The 20,000-nt window shown below is 49.1% G+C and overlaps 2 protein-coding genes across 2 annotated transcripts in view; one reads left to right on the plus strand and one right to left on the minus strand.

Moving 5' to 3' along the window:
• LOC130112771 (MORN repeat-containing protein 4-like) overlaps nt 1–4,746 on the plus strand; it is a 40,408-nt gene extending 35,662 nt beyond the window's left edge. The window contains exon 6 of the transcript XR_008810258.1: nt 4,625–4,746. The gene's annotated coding sequence lies outside the window, so the exon portion shown is untranslated. The remainder of the gene's footprint in view (nt 1–4,624) is intronic.
• Nucleotides 4,747–17,390: 12,644 nt separating this feature from the next.
• Nucleotides 17,391–20,000, minus strand: part of hoga1 (4-hydroxy-2-oxoglutarate aldolase 1) — a 37,257-nt gene continuing 34,647 nt past the window's right edge. Inside the window, exon 7 of the mRNA XM_056280934.1 lies at nt 17,391–18,030. Within this exon, the coding sequence (XP_056136909.1) occupies nt 17,881–18,030 (150 nt within the window). The 3' untranslated portion in view covers nt 17,391–17,880. The remainder of the gene's footprint in view (nt 18,031–20,000) is intronic.

The following is a 20,000-nucleotide window of genomic DNA, read 5'->3' on the forward strand; positions in this document are numbered from 1 at the left end:
CTACAAAGACAGTGTAACTCCTTCTGGCCTTCTCTATACTTCTCCATCAACATTCTCAAAGCAAACATCACATCTGTGGTGCTCTTTCATGGCATGAAACCATACTCCTGCTGCTGATCACCACCTCTCCTCTTAACCTAGCTTCTATTACTCTTCCCCATATCTTCATGCTGTGGCTGATCAACTTTATACCTCTGTGGCTGCTACAGTTCTGCACATCGCCCTTGTTCTTGCTTCTTCTCCACTCCTCGGGCATCCTCTCACTTGCCAAGATTGTGTTAAACAATCTAGTTAAAAACTCCACTGCCATCTCTCCTAAACACCTCCATACCTCCACAGGTATGTCATCAGGACCAACTGCCTTTCCACTCTTCATCCTCTTCATAGCTGTCCTCACTTCCTCCTCGTTAATCCACTGAACTTCCTGATTCACTATCCCTACATCATCCAACCTTCTCTCTCTCTCATTTTCTTCATTCATCAGCCCCTGAAAGTACTCCTTCCACCTTCTCAACACACTCTCCTCACTTGTCAGCACATCTCCATCTCTATCCTTCATCACCCTAACTTGCTGCACATCCTTTGCAGCTTGGTCCCTCTGTCTAGCTAATCGGTACAAGTGCTTTTCTCCTTTCTTAGTGTCCAACCTCATTCAACTCACTATATACCTTTTCCTTTGCCTTTGCCACTTCTGTCTTCGCTTTACACTGCATCTCCTTGTACTCCTGTCTACTTTCTTCATCTCTCTGACTATCCCACTTCTTCTTTGCCAACCTCTTCCTCTGTATACTTTGCTGTACTTCCTCATTCCATCACCAAGTCTCCTTGTCTTCCTTCCTCTGTCCTCATGACACACCAAGTACCTTCCTAGCTGTCTCCCTCACTACTTCTGCAGGGGTTAGCCACCTATCTGGAAACTCTTCAGTACCACCCAGTGCCTGTCTTGACTCCTCCCTGAACTCCACACAACAGTCTTCCTTCTTCAACTTCCTCCATTTGATCCTTGGCTCTGTCTTCACTCTCTTCCTCTTCTTGATCCCCAAAGTTATATTAATATAAACAAAATTAATCATTGTTTGGTTATCATCATTGACTGTCTTCCATCTTGTGTTCAAGGGCTTCTGGAGAATTTTTTTTTTCCAGTTGCTCGTCACTTCACCTTCAGGACTGAGGGGGAGGGACAGTCCATTAAACATATGGGGGATTTATTTTGTGTGTGTCCGATTATTAATAATTATTTCTAGGATTACGTACTCGCGATATCTACATTCAACTGAATATACACACACACAATACACAGGCAGAGGCATAAAGTAAACAGTTGAGTTAGATTTTAATTGCAGGTGCTTATCGCGAACACACTTCTCTTGAGTGGTATCGCCCATACAGTTGATGCTGGCCGGCTGCTAGCCGTTATTCGATTCAACAGCGGTAACAAATCTAGTTCCAAAGCCAAATATTACATCGCCTCTTTGGGCACATTTTGGCTTTGAGCCAGACAACGAGGGGCAGCCAGCAAATTTGGATGAGGCAATGTGGCGGGGAGGGGGGGGGTATTGGCGGTAAACCGCGGCGATATGTTGCTTTTTCACCGTGGTAAGAAAAAAAATCCATACCGTCACAGCCCTAGTACATACATGGAGGGACCTTAACGAGTGCCTGCGTAGAAAAACGAAAAAAGTTTAATGTGCTTTGAAAACCGCCTGTTGAAAAACTGTTGTCACCTGCGGCTTGTGCTTTCTCTGGCTAATAAAGTTGGGTAGGTGGTGGGGCGCGACTGCAGTGGCTAGTGGTTGACCGGCACCATGCATGCTGCTGACGTAGCTGTGCCTTTAAACTCTACTAACACGGCTGGCCGACCAATATCCACCCAGTGCAGGCCTCTTTGAGCTTTTGTAGGCTGACCAGCTGATGTAATGCCGGAAATACTTTACATCTAGGAAGGATCTAGAAAGACAATGACCAAAAAAAATTTGCAGGATCTAGAAAGACAATGGCCAAAAAAAATTGCATGAAAACTTAAAGCATTTGCACAAGGACTTTGCGTTGTTGGCTAAAACAATAATCACGATTATTTCACCAGGTATCTCACGTCAGCACTGCTACAGTACTGACACAGTAGTGGATAACATAGCTGCTACTACGGTGGATTCTCTTATGCCCCTTTCCCACTACATGGTACCGGCTCGACTCGAACTCGACTTTTTCGTTTTCCGTTACCGGAAAGTGCCGGCATTTTGGTAACCGATACCACTTTTCTGATACCACCTTTGTCGAGGCTCCAAAAAAAATAACCGGAGCGGGTACCAAAATCAATGCAGACCGGCTACACCGAGGGGGCGCTGTTACAGTAATGGAAAACGACACTCTGCGAGTTGAGTCGAGTCGAGCTGGTACCATGTAGTGGAAAAGGGGCATTATTGAAGTGTAATTTCTCATATCTCCAACCCCCCCCCCCACCGCCCAAAAAACAAAACAATGGAAACTAAAACTGTGATCTGCACTCACATAAAACTGTGCAGCCTACATTTGTACAGCACTTTTCTTAACACTCTCATGGTCGTGTTTATTTGAAAGGAACAAGAAAGAGGCCATTACTCGTAACATATCACCTAAACCCATCAAACCTGGACAGCCGAGACAGTCTAGACCAGGCGCATTCTTTGCAAAACGCTAACCGTGCATGCTTTACAGAGGCCTTTGGTCCAATATTTTGGCACCTTTAAATGTTCAAAATGTTTTTGATATATGATTGTTGTCAGTTGTCAGCTGTGTGATCACTGTGTTGTTTCTGATCTGTTAGCGGGGAGTCGATGTTACGAAAAACAAAACAGCACTTGATATTCAAACGGAACAAAGGAAGATAATAAAGATATTCACTGGCATGAAGTTCAGGTTCAGTTATTGTGTGTGTGTGTGTGTGCAAGTTAAAAGTGTACAGATCTAAAGCATATTTAGCTGTGGGTTTGTCGTGAAGGGGTATGAGGGGAGCGATGTTACAGCACTGAAACCTCTCAACAGGAAAACACGAGGAAACTCATGTACACACACACACCCCCCGTACGGAGACGATCCTGAACTCTGATCACACATCGCGGCAGGTCTGATGATTGTTTGCGGAGCTCCGCAGCCAGAAACCACCGCTACCTCCACGCGCTCTCGTCCTCCCCTCCCCCCCTTCCTCTCTTTATCTCTCTTCTTTCTCCCACTAAAATAGCTTTAAGGTGTGTTTAGGTTGGACTTTAACCCCTCCGCCTATTTCGTCTCCTTGGCAACCGACTAGACTTCCCTTAATTTGTGTCTTCTCTCAATCCCAAGTGCTGCAGCAGTTTTGCCTGTTTGCCCCTAATCATAGAGCCTGTTGCCATGGCGAAATATTTGAATAAGCTCTGCGGCTCGTCTTCACCTGACAGACAGGAAGTGCCAGTTTTGTGTCAATGTGCGCGTGTGCGTCAAAAAAAACATGCATTCTTTTGTTCGGCTCCTTTTGTTTATAATTCTCAGAATTTAATAGCATTCCTACGCCCTCCCTCTTTCATTTTTCAGCCCCCCCCCCTCCCTACCCTCACTCCATTGGGAGGGATCTCCCATTTTCCATTTTCAACCCTTTCTTAAAGAGAGCTCTTTTTGTCCGTTATCTTATCGGCGGATAAGCCTCGCGGCTCCCAAAAGCTCCGGCTGTGTTTAGAGGGGGGGAACCGCACGCGGCATACTGATAACGCGGGCCTGGCGCTGCAGAGACTCCCGCGGTGACTGTACGCCGCGCTCAACTGGTGGACGAAGAACCGATGGTACAAAAGAAGCCAAACATTAATCAGTCAATCAATACACAACTCGGCTGCAGTGTTCCTGATTTCAAATGCCCCGGGATCACGCCGCTCCCTGATTTGGGAGTCCGTGGGTGTTATTGTGTCAGATGACTGATGTGTTAGGAAGCACACCATCGCTGGTGGGCGCCATTTGATGAACATCACTGAATTTGATAGTACAAGTACAAGGGCACATACTCTCATACTGGATGCCAGTGCTCTACAGAGTGGTGTGGTCATTTCGGGGAACTCAAGACAACCACTTATTTCTCACCTATTGGGTCCTGCTTGCCTGTCATTCTCCTTTAAAACAGATTGAGTTATATAAGTAGAAATGGCATATGACAACGCTATCACATATTTTAACATGTTAGAGAATTTTGAACAATTATTTTGCTAACAGCCACAATGCGGATGTGTCTTTACCACTGATGCGGCGCCAGTACACGTTAGGGGCACAGCGTATGGTAGGCTCATAATCGCTAGTGATTCCCTAAAACAGTGTTTCTCAACCCAGTCCTCAAGGACCCCCTATCCTGCATCTTTTATTTGCAACCCTGAATAGATACCTGTTTGTAGTTTTTCAACCAATCAGCAATGAATTTTGTCAGATGTTGCACACCTTGCATAATTAAGTGCTGCGAGATGATTGGTCGAGTAGGTACAAGCAGGGCTACCTATGCAGGGTTACAATGAAAAGCTGCAGGATAGGGGGGTCCTTGAGGACTGGGTTGAGAAACACTGCCCTAAAATGTTCCAGATAACTTTTTTCTTTGCTTTAACGTATTGGCATTAAATTCACTTTGGTCACACAGGTGTTGCGTTTGTGGACACTACACACCGTCGCCACTGGGTGGCACTGTGAGACGATGGCTGGCGGAGAGGGACTGCTGTAAAGGGGACAGAAGAAGAAGAACGAGCGGAGCGAAGCAGGAAGTCGGACGGAAGCTAGTGGCGCTAAATAACGGTGAACTTACAGTTCGCTGGGAGTCAGTCAGCAACATAACGACAGTGTGGCGGCTATGGCGGAATGACACAAGCGCCGTTCATAACGCCTCACCAGGGGCCCTTGTTCCAACATGCATCTCGTCCGCCGTTGGGCACCAAACCTGCCGGCAAATACAGCGACTTATTTAACGCACAGCATAGCTTATATACACAGCTCCTCTTCTGCTGCTATAGTATCTTGAATTTCGGCTTGTAAAGAAACGCTTGTGTATTGTAACTAAGCTGTAAAGGGCGGGGGGGTGCCTGTCTTTGCGACAGTGCCGTAAACCAGTGGTTCTCAACCTTTTTGGGGTCCTGGACCCCCTGCGTATTTTTGATCTAAGTTACAACTGAAAGCTCTTATTTTTGCCCCAAAGGGTGAATAAATGCTATAATGCAATTTAAAATGCAGTTTCTACTGTTTCTATCAAATTGCAACCCCCCTCCCCCAAGATCAGGTGGAGGGGTCCTCAGGGTAGATCAAAAATACGCAGGGGGTCCAGGACCCCAAAAAGGTGGAGAACCACTGACCTAGAAGACAGGATTGCGCCCCCAGTGGCAAGTAATACGTGTCCATATACACGTATTTCGCTTTCGCAAAAACGTGTCCTCTGACACGTACGTATTGTGACGTGGCGTTGCAAGATTCAGTATTGGGCGACCATCTCGATATGGTTTTACGCACCGAACTGAACCCCAGGATCCATTATTTGGACATGAAAGTGGCGTCTACCTGCTAGCTGAGTTCTGGCCACATAGCGTCCATGCTAACCCTGAGAGCTCTGACAACAGATTTCATGGCGAAAACGAGTAGGACGTTTCCCCGTTCACAACAAGCGCTCCCAGTCATTTCCGGGGAACATAGAAAACTGCTACTGCGCATGCGCAGGCCGCTTTAGCCGGTGAATTTACCTGATATAAGACAAAAGTCGGTCCGTCCAGGTCTTCGTTTGAAGGCTGGGAGAGCTGGCGCTGGGTCGGCTGGGAGAGCTTGGTCTGAAGCGTCCTGTGGGCCCAGGGGACCACGGCCCCCCGCCCGGAGCTGTGCCCGGAGAGGTCACACCGAGGGCGGCCTGACAGGCTGCAGAAGCGGGGGCGGGCTAAGCTAACTGCTAGCCCGTGCAGACCGGCAGTTCCGAGAACACCCGAGGGCGGTCCGGCCCAGCGTGGATGCGTTTCTGGTGTCACCGTGTGGGGCTGCGGGTAAGGAGTAACGTCTGCTCCCAACACTCGTTAATTTCGGCGGCAACGTTTCGCTCAATCACATAAATTAATCGCCTGTTCTCGTTTCGCGACTCTGGTCTTGGCGCCTTAATAACGTTTCCGGGGTGCGCGCGTACCTGGTCCCTCTTCTGAAGCGGTAGCCGAGATCACGTGACATCTCATTTGACCCGCCCGACTTCCCCCGCCCACAAAGAACAGTTGGCCAGTAGAGGGCGCCGGGGCGCCGCCCCTTCGAATATCAAGAGATGAAAATCTACTGAAACCTGTTAAATATAATTTAGCTGTATAACGCAAATAATGACGAAGTGTTGTCAGTCTGCGAGCGCCTGTCAGCAGCATTACATGTTGGTTCACATGGTGTTTAGTTGGTTCCTGTCTGAATACATGTACTTCCTGTCTGAATACATATACTTCCTGGGTGAATACATATACTTCCTGTCTGAATACATGTACTTCCTGTCTGAATACATATACCTCCTGGGTGAATACATATACTTACTGTCTGAATACATGTACTTCCTGGGTGAGGGGCGCCGGCCAAACCATACCATATGTAAGCCCTCACATTTGTGGCGAGCAGGTGACCTGAGGCTGCTGTCTGATTGGTTTCTTCAGATTTTCCAGGGGGCGCTGTTCTGTGTCCCCAGACACTCCCACCTTTATTGGCAGTGAATTGGTTTTGTTTTAATGTTTTCTGATCTAATGTGATTGGACAATTCTCGTGGCTGTCAATCATGTTCACACCCACCACCACGCCTCGTCTCGACTGTCAATCATCCACCGTCTACCAACCCTGATAAAATCTATAGGCTACATGGTCCTTCTTAATAACTCTGTGACTGTGTGGACAGTAAAGAAGCTGTCAGGGTCAGGGTTAGGGTCAGGGCTAGGGTTAGGGTCAGGGCTAGGGTTAGGGTTAGGGTCAGGGTCAGGGTTAGGTGCCGTGCCAAGGTACACTGCGCCCGCCAAAATTTGTTAGCACCAGCCGCCACTGGTGGTCGAAAACGCCGGCTCAGCGTGGGTGGATGGAAGGCCAAAATGGAGGAAGAAAGATGCATTTTCCCGCACGTGGACGCATATGTTAACTTAGCGACGGGATTTAGACATCATTAAATTGCCTCCAACAAGCCGCTGCCACACGCTCTGCTTGGCCTTCTAATGAGGCGGGCAGGAGCGACCGAGGAGAGGGGGGGAGATGTTGAATCTGGTGGTCTCAGCAAACAGACCAGAAGGAGGCGTGCTGGAGGGGAGGAGAGGATGGAGAAGTGATGCAGTTGCTGGTTTTTGGTTGTTTTTTTGGTCTGCTAAGATTTATCCTGCTGATGGTGAGCTCACTGAGGGGGCTAGGGATCTGTGGGGGGGGGAGGGGGTTGAGCTCTTTTTTCCCATTTTCTCCCCCCGCCTCATATTAAAAACACCTCCCCTTCATACACTCCATTGACACTTGCGGCGTACACTTTGTAAACACTGGGAAGGCCCAGCTACGCCTTGATCAATCTGTCTTCTGATCGAACCTTCTCCCTGACCTGTGCTGTGGCACACATACCACCCCCCCCCCACCCACACACCGCTTCACACTCCCCTACCTCCCCCCATCATGGGGAGGGACCTTTCCTTCTGTCACCCCTTTATTCGTTTCTTGCTCTCTCTGTTCCTCTCCTCCCTCTTTGCTCCCTGTGAGGCTCAGGCATAATGAGTGACAGTGCAGTGAGCTGGCCTGGAAATGACTTGGGGGGGGGGGGAGAAAGAGAGAGAGAGAGAGAGAGAGAGAGAGAAGGTGGGGGTGGGTAGTCCCTTGCCGCCAGTGTGATTTAGACAGACAGCTCACCACAGGGGAAGGGAGACGAGAGGATGGAGGAGGAGGAGGAAAAAGACTGGAAAAGCGACGGAGGGAGAATGGGGGAGAGTTCTGGGAAATCTTTTTAAGCGTGTTTTTAATCTGGGGCAAAGCCAGAAAAAGAAAGAGAGGGAGAGAGAGAGAGAGAGAGAGAGAGAGAGAGAGAGAGAGAGAGAGAGAGAGAGAGAGAGCTAAACTGGGGCCTATATGCCACACTACACAGAGAGGTCACAGCATCGCCTAAAGCAGCGGGTGGCATAGAGTAACAGAGAGAGAGAGAGAGAGAGGGGGGGGGGGAATGGCAGGGGCAAATGGAAGAAAATACAGAGCGAGAGACAGGGGGGGGGAGAGAGAGCTGGTGTGAGGATGGTTCTGAAAAAAGGGAGAAAATCAAAGACTAAGCATCAGGTGTGAGTGTAAGGTAAAAGTGTGGGGACGGAGCGAGCATCCTTTCCTTCCTATGATACCGCAGAGAACCAACGCTGACTCGCCACTCACTTGCCCAGGGAGTGGACTCCGTCCCTCCTCCTCCCTGTCCTCCTCCTCTTCCTCCTCTTCCTCACATTTTAGGACCATGGCGTCGCACGCCGAGGTTTTGGATCCCCCTCATTGACATTTAAGGGACGCCCTGGCTGCATAGTGACCAGCGGAGGCTCTGCATGGCGGCCCACTGGGGCGTGTCGCCCCCCTGTGGTGGGTTGAGGTGACTACAAAACAAGAAGAGAGACGAGCAGGGCGCTGGGGGGGGGGGAGGGTAAGTAAGTGCTCATGAAAAACTAGATAAACGAAGTTATACCAAAGAATGTTTCTCAGGAATTTAGAAAAGAGCATTGATTTGCTCGCAAGCCAGCGTGTTTAGGATGAATAGGCGGGATGTGGAGGGCAGGGAATGAAGGAACCGAGGGTCAAGGCAGTCCCTCAATGCAAACATGAATGGGTCATTTTTTTCCAGCGCCGAAGCTACAATTATGGGAATTCACCACGCAACAAAAACGTGAGTGAAGCCGTGATGAAAAGGGACGGTCATAAATGCGAAAGTCTCTCCTTCTCCTTGGCTTGTAAGGGAGCCACTCGAGAACATCGCGTTAATGACGGAGTATTTCAGCTCATTACTAAACGGACCCGAACCAGCGGCAGGCCTTGAACAAAACTTCATGGATGAAAAATAGACACACACAAAAATGACACGCGGCAATTTTCTTCACACCGTTTAGAAAATCCCAGACGAGTGGATTATCTTCAAAAAAAGGTTTGATATTATTAACGGGCTTTCCACTGGTACACTGATATACCACCGCTGCTGCAGGAGTTTGGCCTCTATACAACTGTTGAGACCAAGAAATATTATAAGCAACCTTCCTCTACTGTAAGTGATGTGTCCTAACTCCCAGAGCACACAGCGTACGTATGCATGGGGACTCTGTTCACTCCGGTGTGGGAAGGTGGCGGCGCCAATTCACGTTCGCAGCGGCCTCACCCAACACCGCTGTGGGAAGGTGGCGGCGCCAATTCACGTTCGCAGCGGCCTCACCCAGTACCGGTGTGGGAAGATGGCGGCGCCAATTCACATTTGCGGCGGCCTCACCCAGCACCGGTGTGGGAAGATGGCGGCGCCAATTCACGTTCGCAGCGGCCTCACCCAGTACCGGTGTGGGAAGATGGCGGCGCAAATTCACATTTGCGGCGGCCTCACCCAGTACGGTCGGCGATATTATGAACCCTACATAGCCCTCGCCAAAATCCCGTACCCTGTCCCAAATCTCGCGAACGGACGCCGGATTTCCGCGAACGGACGCCGGATTTCCGCTGCGTTGCTAAGGAAACAATCAACTATCAACTCGGTGCGAAGCAAAGCTAACGTTAGCTACCTTCAATTTGAACTTATGAATCGTCTAAAAAGTGAACCATGGGGTTGAAATTATGATTGTGAGGGAAAGAATAGCCTTAAGTTGACTAACCTAACAATTTTAGGTTACAAGGTCTGCCTCTGCTCCTTGGATACGTTATTGGTATTATAATTGTGATGCATTTGAGGCTTGATGAGACAAAGAATCAGAATGAACCCCAGCTAAAAGGTTACATTGAGTAGTACATCACGACAGAGTCAAATATGTCATCTTCCTGAGGGTGGCGCTAATGTGCAAGAGCTGAAGGTGGCGCTAATGTGTAAGACTTGTAAAAGTCATATTACTACAATATAGGAGCTCGTTTTGTTTGTAGTCATGATAAGGGGTGAAGTATCCTATGCTCAAACGTGGAGCAAGCAAAGATTGAGTTAAAAACGTTAATGTTGATTGTGGATAACTTAGACAGGTTAAATTGTGGGTGTACAGCGTTTCCTTGATGAGCGCTAACCCCATAACAACATATTTTCGCGTTGCTACGGTGGCGCACACGTGACAAAGCCAGAAACGGGATTTTGGCGAGGCCTATGTAGGGTTCATAATATCGCGTACGGTCGATGCAGTGTCTTTGTCCACGTCTAAGTTTGTGTCTTCGTTTGTTGGCTGGGAGAGGGCCCAGGGACCGCGGCCTTTCCCAGAGCTGCACATGAGGAGGTAACACCGAGGGCGGTCTGACAGGATGCGGAAGTGGGGCAGGCTAAGCTAACTGCTAGCCCATGCAGACCGGCAGTTCCGATAACGCCGAGGGCGGTCTGGCAGCGGCCTCGCCTGGCGTTGACTGTGGTGTTTTTGATGTCGTCGTGAGGAGTGTGGGGAGGTGTGTTGAGGGAGTCTGGCTGGGAGAGCTGGTGCTGGATCAGTTGGGAGGGCTTGGTCTGCTTCGTCCGGTTGCCACAGGGACCACGGCCCCTGCCTGGAGCTGCGCCCGAGGAGGAAACAGGGAGGGCGGTCTGACAGGACGCGTAATCGGGGCAGGCTAGGCTAACGGCTAGCCCATGCAGACCGGCGGTTCCGACAGTCACCCTGGCTGGCTGGACAGTGATGGTTTGTTGTTGTTTAGTTTGGATGTGTGTGTTCTTGTAGTTCTTGGGTGTGTCTTTGTGTGTATGTGGTGCTGCTGTGGGCTGGGGCAAACGGCACCTCGTTTCACTTCATGTGCACAAGTACACGAGGTGACATGACGAAGTGTTCCTGGTTCCTGTGACCGGGCAGAGTTCACACTGGCCAGAACCCCCCCCCCCTAACGTCCGCCTTTCTACGTGGACCAAAGGCGGACGTTAGCGGGGGGGGGGGGTTTGCGGTTAGGGGTTTTCCGTTTCTCACCCTCATCCATCTCCTTCAAACGACATGTCAAACGTTGACGCCCTCATCGGGAGTCCCCCCCCCTCTTTTTTCTCCCCAATCGGCCCCGCCCCCGTGCACAACTAACTGTAGTCCACTGACTTCCGGTTTCTGCTGAAGCGGTCATACCAGCTTCCTGTTTGTTGGAGCCACGCTATTGACAATGGCGATGCCTGCAGGATTTACCACGGATAAATGTCCACCACATGCACACAACTGTCCACACACTTCCTCCTGCTCCTACCGGCCAACGGGGGGAAAGTTACGTCCACAGTTATGAGGACGAGCAGACGGACGGACGGAACTGTGAACGCAAATCCGGCTGAGACGGTCCGGCCGGGGACGCCCTATCCCGAAGGAGGGGGGGGGTAGTGTAACCTACACGAATAAGTAGTCGGACCCTTTAGTCGACTGGTTAACGTTGTCGCCCGCGGTGCAGGAGAGATGGGTTCACGTCCCGGCTGTGGCGGTTCCCGGGCTGCCCCCCCTAATTCGCTACGATATATATATATATAAAATAGTTAAATGGATTTATTTAATATATATATATAAACTTATATAAATAAGACTTACATACCGGATCGGTCGAGGCCCGGGTTACCAACGACCGCCACCGGTACTGTTAACCAGCAGGGTGTCGGTGGAAACTATGCTACTGTTGGGCGAAGGAGAAGGAGAGGGGGAAAGCATGTCCAGAGGCAGCTAGAGAGGAGGAAGGGTAGGCATGTGGAGGTGAGAGTTGGAACTTTGAATGTTGGCACTATGACTGGTAAAGGGAGAGAGCTGGCTGACATGATGGAAAGAAGAAAGGTATGCATACTGTGTGTGCAAGAGACCAGGTGGAAGGGGAGTAAGGCCAGGAGTATCGGAGGTGGGTTCAAACTCTTCTACCATGGTGTGAATGGGAGGAGAAATGGGGTAGGGGTAATTCTGAAGGAAGAGTATGTCAAGAGTGTGCTGGAGGTGAAGAGAGTGTCAGACAGAGTGATGAGTATGAAGCTGGAAATTGAAGGTGTGCTGATGAATGTTATCAACGCATATGCCCCGCAAGGTGGGTGTGAGATGGATGAAAAAGAAGAATTCTGGAGTGAGTTGGACGACATGGTGGAGAGGGTACCCAAGGAGGAGAGAGTGGTGATTGGAGCGGACTTCAATGGACATGTTGGTGAAGGGAACAGAGGTGATGAGGAGGTGATGGGGAGGTATGGAGTCAAGAAGAGAAATGTGGAAGGACAGATGGTGGTGGATTTTGCGAAAAGGATGGAAATGGCTGTGGTGAATACATATTTCAAGAAGAGGGAGGAACACAGGGTGACATACAAGAGTGGAGGGAAGTGCACACAGGTGGACTATATCTTATGTAGAAGGCACCATCTAAAAGGGATTGGAGACTGCAAGGTGGTGACAGGGGAGAGCGTAGCTAGGCAGCATCGGATGGTGGTCTGTAGGATGACTTTGGAGACCAAGAAGAGGAAGCGAGTGAAGACACAGCCGAAGATCAAATGGTGGAAGTTGAAGAAGGAAGACTGTTGTGTGGAGTTCAGGCAGGAGTTAAGACAGGCACTGGGTGGTAGTGAAGAGTTGCCAGATGGCTGGGCAAACACTGCAGAAATAGTGAGGGAGACAGCTAGGAAGGTACTTGGTGTGTCATCAGGACAGAGGAAGGAAGACAAGGAGACTTGGTGGTGGAACGAGGAAGTACAGCAAATTATACAGAGGAAAAGGTTGGCAAAGAAGAAGTGGGATAGTCAGAGAGATGAAGAAAGTAGACAGGAGTACAAGGAGATGCAGCGTAAAGCAAAGAGAGAGGTGGCAAAGGCAAAGGAAAAGGTGTATGGTGAGTTGTATGACAGATTAGACACTAAGGAAGGAGAAAAGGACTTGTACCGATTGGCTAGACAGAGGGACCAAGCTGCAAAGGATGTGCAGCAAGTTAGGGCGATCAAGGATAGAGATGGAAATGTGCTGACAAGCGAGGAGAGTGTGCTGAGAAGGAGGAAGGAATACTTTGAGGGGCTGATGAATGAAGAAAATGAGAGAGAGAGAAGGTTGGATGATGTAGGGATAGTGAATCAGGAAGTTCAGCGGATTAGCAAGGAGGAAGTGAGGGCAGCTATGAAGAGGATGAAGAGTAGAAAGGCAGTTGGTCCTGATGACATACCTGTGGAGGCATGGAGATGTTTAGGAGAGATGGCAGTGGAGTCTTTAACTAGATTGTTTAACACAATCCTGGAAAGTGAGAGGATGCCTGAGGAGTGGAGAAGAAGCAAGAACAAGGGCGATGTGCAGAACTGTAACACCTACAGAGGTATAAAGTTGATCAGCCACAGCATGAAGATTTGGGAAAGAGTAATAGAAGCTAGGTTAAGAGGAGAGGTGACGATCAGCGAGCAGCAGTATGGTTTCATGCCAGGAAAGAGCACCACAGATGTGATGTTTGCTTTGAGAATGTTGATGGAGAAGTATAGAGAAGGCCAGAAAGAGTTGCATTGTGTCTTTGTAGATTTAGAGAAAGCTTATGACAGAGTGCCGAGAGAGGAGGTGTGGTATTGTATGAGGAAGTCAGGAGTTACAGAGAAGTATGTAGGACTGGTGCAGGATATGTATGAGGGAGGTGTGACAGTGGTGAGGTGTGCGGTTGGAATGACAGATGGGTTCAAGGTGGAGGTGGGATTACATCAAGGATCGGCTCTTAGCCCTTTCTTGTTTGCAATGGTGATGGACAGGTTGACGGACAAGATCAGTCAGGAGTCTCCATGGACGATGATGTTCGCGGATGACATTGTGATCTGTAGCGAGAGTAGGGTGCAGGTGGAGGAGAGCCTGGAGAGGTGGAGGTATGCACTGGAGAGAAGAGGAATGAAAGTCAGTAGGAGCAAGACGGAATACCTATGCGTGAATGAGAGAGAGGACAGTGGAATGGTGAGGATGCAAGGAGTGGAGGTGACAAAGGCATTTGAGTTTAAATGCTTGGGGTCAACTGTCCAAAGTAACGGGGAGTGCAGGAGAGAGGTGAAGAAGAGAGTGCAGGCAGGGTGGAGTGGGTGGAGAAGAGTGTCAGGAGTGATGTGTGACAGAAGGGTACCAGCAAGAGTTAAAGGGAAGGTTTACAAGATGGTTGTGAGACCAGCTATGTTATATGGTTTGGAGACAGTGGCGCTGATGAAAAGACAGGAGGTGGAGCTGGAGGTGGCAGAGTTGAAGATGCTAAGATTTTCACTGGGAGTAACGAAGAAGGACAGGATTAGGAACGATTATATTAGAGGGACCGCTCAGGTTGGACGGTTTGGGGACAAAGCAAGAGAGGCAAGATTGAGATGGCTTGGACATGGGTGGAGGAGAGATGCCGAGTATATTGGGAGAAGGATGCTGAATATGGAGCTGCCAGGGAAGAGGAGAAGAGGAAGGCCAAAGAGGAGGTTTATGGATGTGGTGAGGGAGGACATGCAGGTGGCTGGTGTGACAGAGGAAGATGCAGAGGACAGGAAGAAATGGAAACGGATGATCCGCTGTGGCGACCCCTAACGGGAGCAGCCGAAAGTAGTAGTAGTTAAATGGATTTATTGCCCTGACTTTGCTCTCGACCCCGCAGCAACACATCCTTAAATGACCAAGCAGCTGGTTTATCCACTGGAACCGCAACACCTTCGACCAAAGAGGGCGGGAATGAATCGTAACCAACAGTAAAATCTGTGTAACATGTGTCTGCAGTTATAACGCATATACCTGAGTCTCAGTTATAACGCATATACCTGAGTCTCAGTTATAACACATATACCTGGGTCTCAGTTATAACGCATATACCTGGGTCTCAGTTATAACACATATACCTGAGTCTCAGTTATAACGCATATATCTGGGTCTCAGTTATAACGCATATACCTGGGTCTCAGTTATAACACATATACCTGGGTCTCAGTTATAACGCATATACCTGAGTCTCAGTTATAACACATATACCTGGGTCTCAGTTATAACGCATATACCTGAGTCTCAGTTATAACGCATATATCTGGGTCTAAGTTATAACGCATATACCTGAGTCTCAGTTATAACACATATACCTGGGTCTCAGTTATAACACATATACCTGGCTCTCAGTTATAACACATATACCTGAGTCTCAGTTATAACGCATATACCTGAGTCTCAGTTATAACGCATATACTCGGGTTTCAGTTATAACGCATATACCTGAGTCTCAGTTATAACGCATATACTCGGGTTTCAGTTATAACGCATATACCTGGGTCTCAGTTATAACACATATACCTGGGTCTCAGTTATAACACATATACCTGGGTCTGTTATAACGCATATACCTGAGTCTCGGTTATAACGCATATACCTGAGTCTCAGTTATAACACTTATACCTGGGTCTCAGTTATAACGCATATACCTGAGTCTCAGTTATAACACATATACCTGGGTCTGTTATAACGCATATACCTGAGTCTCAGTTATAACACATATACCTGAGTCTCAGTTATAACGCATATACCTGGGTCTCAGTTATAACACATATACCTGAGTCTCAGTTATAACGCATATACCTGAGTCTCAGTTATAACGCATATATCTGGGTCTCAGTTATAACGCATATACCTGAGTCTCAGTTATAACACATATACCTGGCTCTCAGTTATAACACATATACCTGGCTCTCAGTTATGACACATATACCTGAGTCTCAGTTATAACGCATATACCTGAGTCTCAGTTATAACGCATATACTCAGGTTTCAGTTATAACGCATATACCTGAGTCTCAGTTATAACGCATATACTCGGGTTTCAGTTATAACGCATATACCTGGGTCTCAGTTATAACACATATACCTGGGTCTCAGTTATAACACATATACCTGGGTGTGTTATAACGCATATACCTGAGTCTCAGTTATAACACTTACACCTGGGTCTCAGTTATAACACATATACCTGGGTCTGTTATAACGCATATACCTGAGTCTCAGTTATAACACATATACCTGAGTCTCAGTTATAACGCATATACCTGAGTCTCAGTTATAACGCATATACATGAGTCTCAGTTATAACACATATACATGGGTCTCAGTTATAACACATATACCTGAGTCTCAGTTATAACGCATATACGTCTCAGTTATAACACATATACCTGGGTCTCAGTTATAACGCATATACATGAGTCTCAGTTATAACACATATACCTGGGTCTCAGTTATAACGCATATACATGAGTCTCAGTTATAACGCATATACCTGGGTCTCAGTTATAACACATATACCTGAGTCTCAGTTATAACGCATATACCTGAGTCTCAGTTATAACGCATATACCTGAGTCTCAGTTATAACGCATATACATGGCTCTCAGTTATAACACATATACCTGAGTCTCAACAGCCATGGCCAAAGACCGCCGCTCTAAAATCCCTCTAGAGCATTCTAGAGGATTCTAGAGCGTTCTAGAGAATCCAGCTCAGCCATTCTCTCCTCTTGGGGTTTATGTAGTTTTATTTTATTTTCCATTGAAGGGAACTGTTTACATGCTGTGCCATAAATCATATTTAGAGGAATAGGCCTTATTTAAAAAGACAAAAATAAAAAAATCTCTTTCCCTCTCTCTCCCTCTCTCTCTCTCTTTCCCTCTCTCTCTCTCTCTCTCTCTCTCTCTCTCTTCCCCCTCTCTTTCTCTTGCTCTCTCTTTGCCTCTCTGTCTCGCTCCCTCTCTCGCTCTCTCTTTCTGTCTGTCCGTCTGTCTCTCTCCAGTCCTCTCTCTCTTCCCCCCTCCCTCTTTCTCTCGCTCTCTCTTTCTCTCTCTCGCTCTCTCTTTCTGTCTGTCTCTCTCCTCTCCTCTCCCCCCCCCTTTCTCTCGCTCTCTCTTTCTGTCTGTCTGTCTCTCTCTCTCCCCCCCTCTCTTTCTGTCTGTCCGTCTGTCTCTCTCCAGTCCTCTCTCTCCCCCTCCCTCTTTCTCTCGCTCTCTCTTTCTCTCTCTCGCTCTCTCTTTCTGTCTGTCTCTCTCCTCTCCTCTCTCCCCCCCCCTCTTTCTCTCGCTCTCTCTTTCTGTCTGTCTGTCTGTCTGTCTCTCTCCCCCCCCCTTTCTCTCGCTCTCTCTTTCTGTCTGTCTGTCTCTCTCTCTCCCCCCCTCTCTTTCTCTCGCTCTCTTTTTCTGTCTGTCTGTCTGTCTCCTCTCTCTCTTCCCCCCTCTTTCTCTCTCTCGCTCTCTCTTTCTGTCTGTCTGTCTCTCTCCTCTCTCTCCCCCTCTCTTTCTCTCGCTCTCTCTTTGTCTGTCTGTCTGTCTCTCTCTCTCCCCCTCTCTTTCTCTCGCTCTCTCTTTGTCTCTCTGTCTCTCTGTCTCTCTTTCTCACATGCACATTCTTGAACAACAGCGTGCACACGCAAACAAAATCACAGTTAAACTGATCAATTTTTAACAATCAAATGTTCTGATTGAAAAGACTCAACCTGACTGAGAGGTGCAAATCGTTTCTGCAGGTGAACTGGGAGGCTGCAGCAGTTTCCTTTTTTCCACATCATCATCATCATCATCATCATCATCATCATCATCAACAGGGCAGACGCCTCATGTCACACTTGACACATCATATGGGTGACTGGGCGGACAGCCACCTGAATACTGTTTCACTCTTGTGGCGTCTACCTTCAGTAAGGAGAAATACAAATGCTGTGTCTCACACACACACGCACACACACACACACGCACACACACACACACACACACACACACACACACACACAGACACACACACACACCCTGCCTGAGTTCCCTCACAACCAGCCATTAGAGGAGAAGTCCCGCCTCAGCTGCTGAGCCTCGGCCTCCGTGAGTGGCTGGAGAGGTGATCGACAGGTGCCGCCGTGGTAACCAAACCACTCCATCGCTTGCTTGAGGGCCGGCACTCCCAACTTCCTGGTCACCTAGCAACAAGAGATAGCGCTTTTATCACTCTTCAAACGTCAACCAGAACCGCACACTCGGGTCTTAAAAGCCTTAAAAGCCCCGCACGCTGCTGGTAAGAGAGACGCCTGCAATGTGGCTCCGACCCCGACGCTCCCTGAAGGCTACTTTGTCCCCCCCCCCCGGTTGAGGAGTAACTAGTTACAAGTAACTAGTTACAAGTAACTAGTTACAAGTAACTAGTAACTAGTTACTATTAACTAGCTTATCCTGCTCTCAGGGTCACGGGGACGCTGGAGCCTATCCCAGCAGTCACTGGGTGGTGGGCGGGGAGACACCCTGGACAGGACGCCAGGCCATCACACAGCCCCCCCCCCCACACACACACACACACACATTCATACCTACGGACAATCTAGTACGGCCGATTCACCTGAGCTACATGTTTTTGGACTGTCGGAGGAAACCGGATTACCCGGAGGAAACCCACGCAGACCTGGGATGACCCCCTAGGTTGGACTACCCCGGGGCTCGAACCCAGGACCTTCCCGCTGTGAGGCGACCGCGCTACATAGTTGAATTACAAAATGAACGTAATTGTAATCTGTTACAGTTACTGTGAGAAAAAGTATGTAATTAGGCTACAGTTACTTGGTAAAAGGCTTCTATGTAGAATATCAGGTTCATTCGGTTGCTTTACGCCGTGCAGGAAGGCCATCTTTTGGCACAAGTCAGAAAAGCTGCCGGGACAAGTCTGAGTGCAGCACCGTCGAGGGTTGGGTGGCTTACAAGCAGCCGTCTGTGCGGCTCGACAGGCTCCACTCGTTGGGCAGTATGTGCCCAGCTTAAAACATCTGTTAGAAAAGTAATCAGAAAGTAATCAAATGTAATACGTTACATTACTTCGATGAAGTAATTAATATAGTTACATTACTTATCAATTGGTTTTTTTTTTTAATTTCCTCCCCTTTTCTCCCCAATTGTATCCGGCTTTCCTCCGGGGGCTCCGGTTTCCTCCCACAGTCCAAAGACATGTAGGTCAGGTGGATCGGCCGTACTGAATTGTCCCTAGGTGTGTGTGTGTGTGTGTGTGTGTGTGTGTGTGTGTGTGTGTGTGTGTGTGTGTGTGTGTGTGTGTGTGAATCAGCCCTGTGATGGCCTGGCGGCCTGTCCAGGGTGTCTCCCCGCCCACCACCCAATGGCTGCTGGGATAGGCTGCAGCATCCCTGCGACCCTGGGAGCAGGATAAGCGGTTTGGATAATGGATGGATGGATGGACCTGGCCAATCACCCCACCCTTCCGAGCCGTCCCGGTCTCTGCTCCGCCCCCTCTGCTGATCCGGGGGGGGGCTGCAGACTACCACATGCCTCCTCCCATACATGTGGAGTCACCAGCCGCTTCTTTTCACCTGACAGTGAGGAGTTTCACCAGGGGGACGTAGCACGTGGGAGGATCACGCTATTCCCCCGAACAGGCGCCCTGACTGACCAGAGGAGGCGCTAGTGCAGCGACCAGGACACACCCACATCCGGCTTCCCACCCGCAGACACGGCCAATCGTATCTGTAGGGACCAAGCCGGAGGTAACACGGGGATTCAAACCGGCGACCTCCGTGTTGGTAGGCCACGGAGTAGACCGCCACGCCACCCGGACCCCCCTATCAATCCATGTGTAACCCGGATTAGAAGTCTGGCTCTGCGGACACGTGAGAGAGCTGGAGAGAAGAGCAAAAAGGAAAACGTTAACGAGGTCCATCACCGTCATGGCGGCCTGTGCTGGGGCTGTCTTCCATAGTGGGAGGTGGTCAGTGAGTCTCACCTGGTGGCGGCTGGTGCACCAGACAGGCGAGCTGGACTAAAGGCTATGTGTCTGGGTGTTAGAGGTTTCAAAATGACCCCTGGGACGCGTATGTCACCCCAATCTTTGACAGGAAATGGCGAGCGAGTGACGGCAGCAGGAGTCAGAGGAGCGGCGCCGCGGGAGGCAGCG

This window comes from Lampris incognitus, chromosome 5, assembly GCF_029633865.1.
Source record: "Lampris incognitus isolate fLamInc1 chromosome 5, fLamInc1.hap2, whole genome shotgun sequence".
In the NCBI taxonomy this organism is placed as follows: Eukaryota; Metazoa; Chordata; class Actinopteri; order Lampriformes; family Lampridae; genus Lampris; species Lampris incognitus.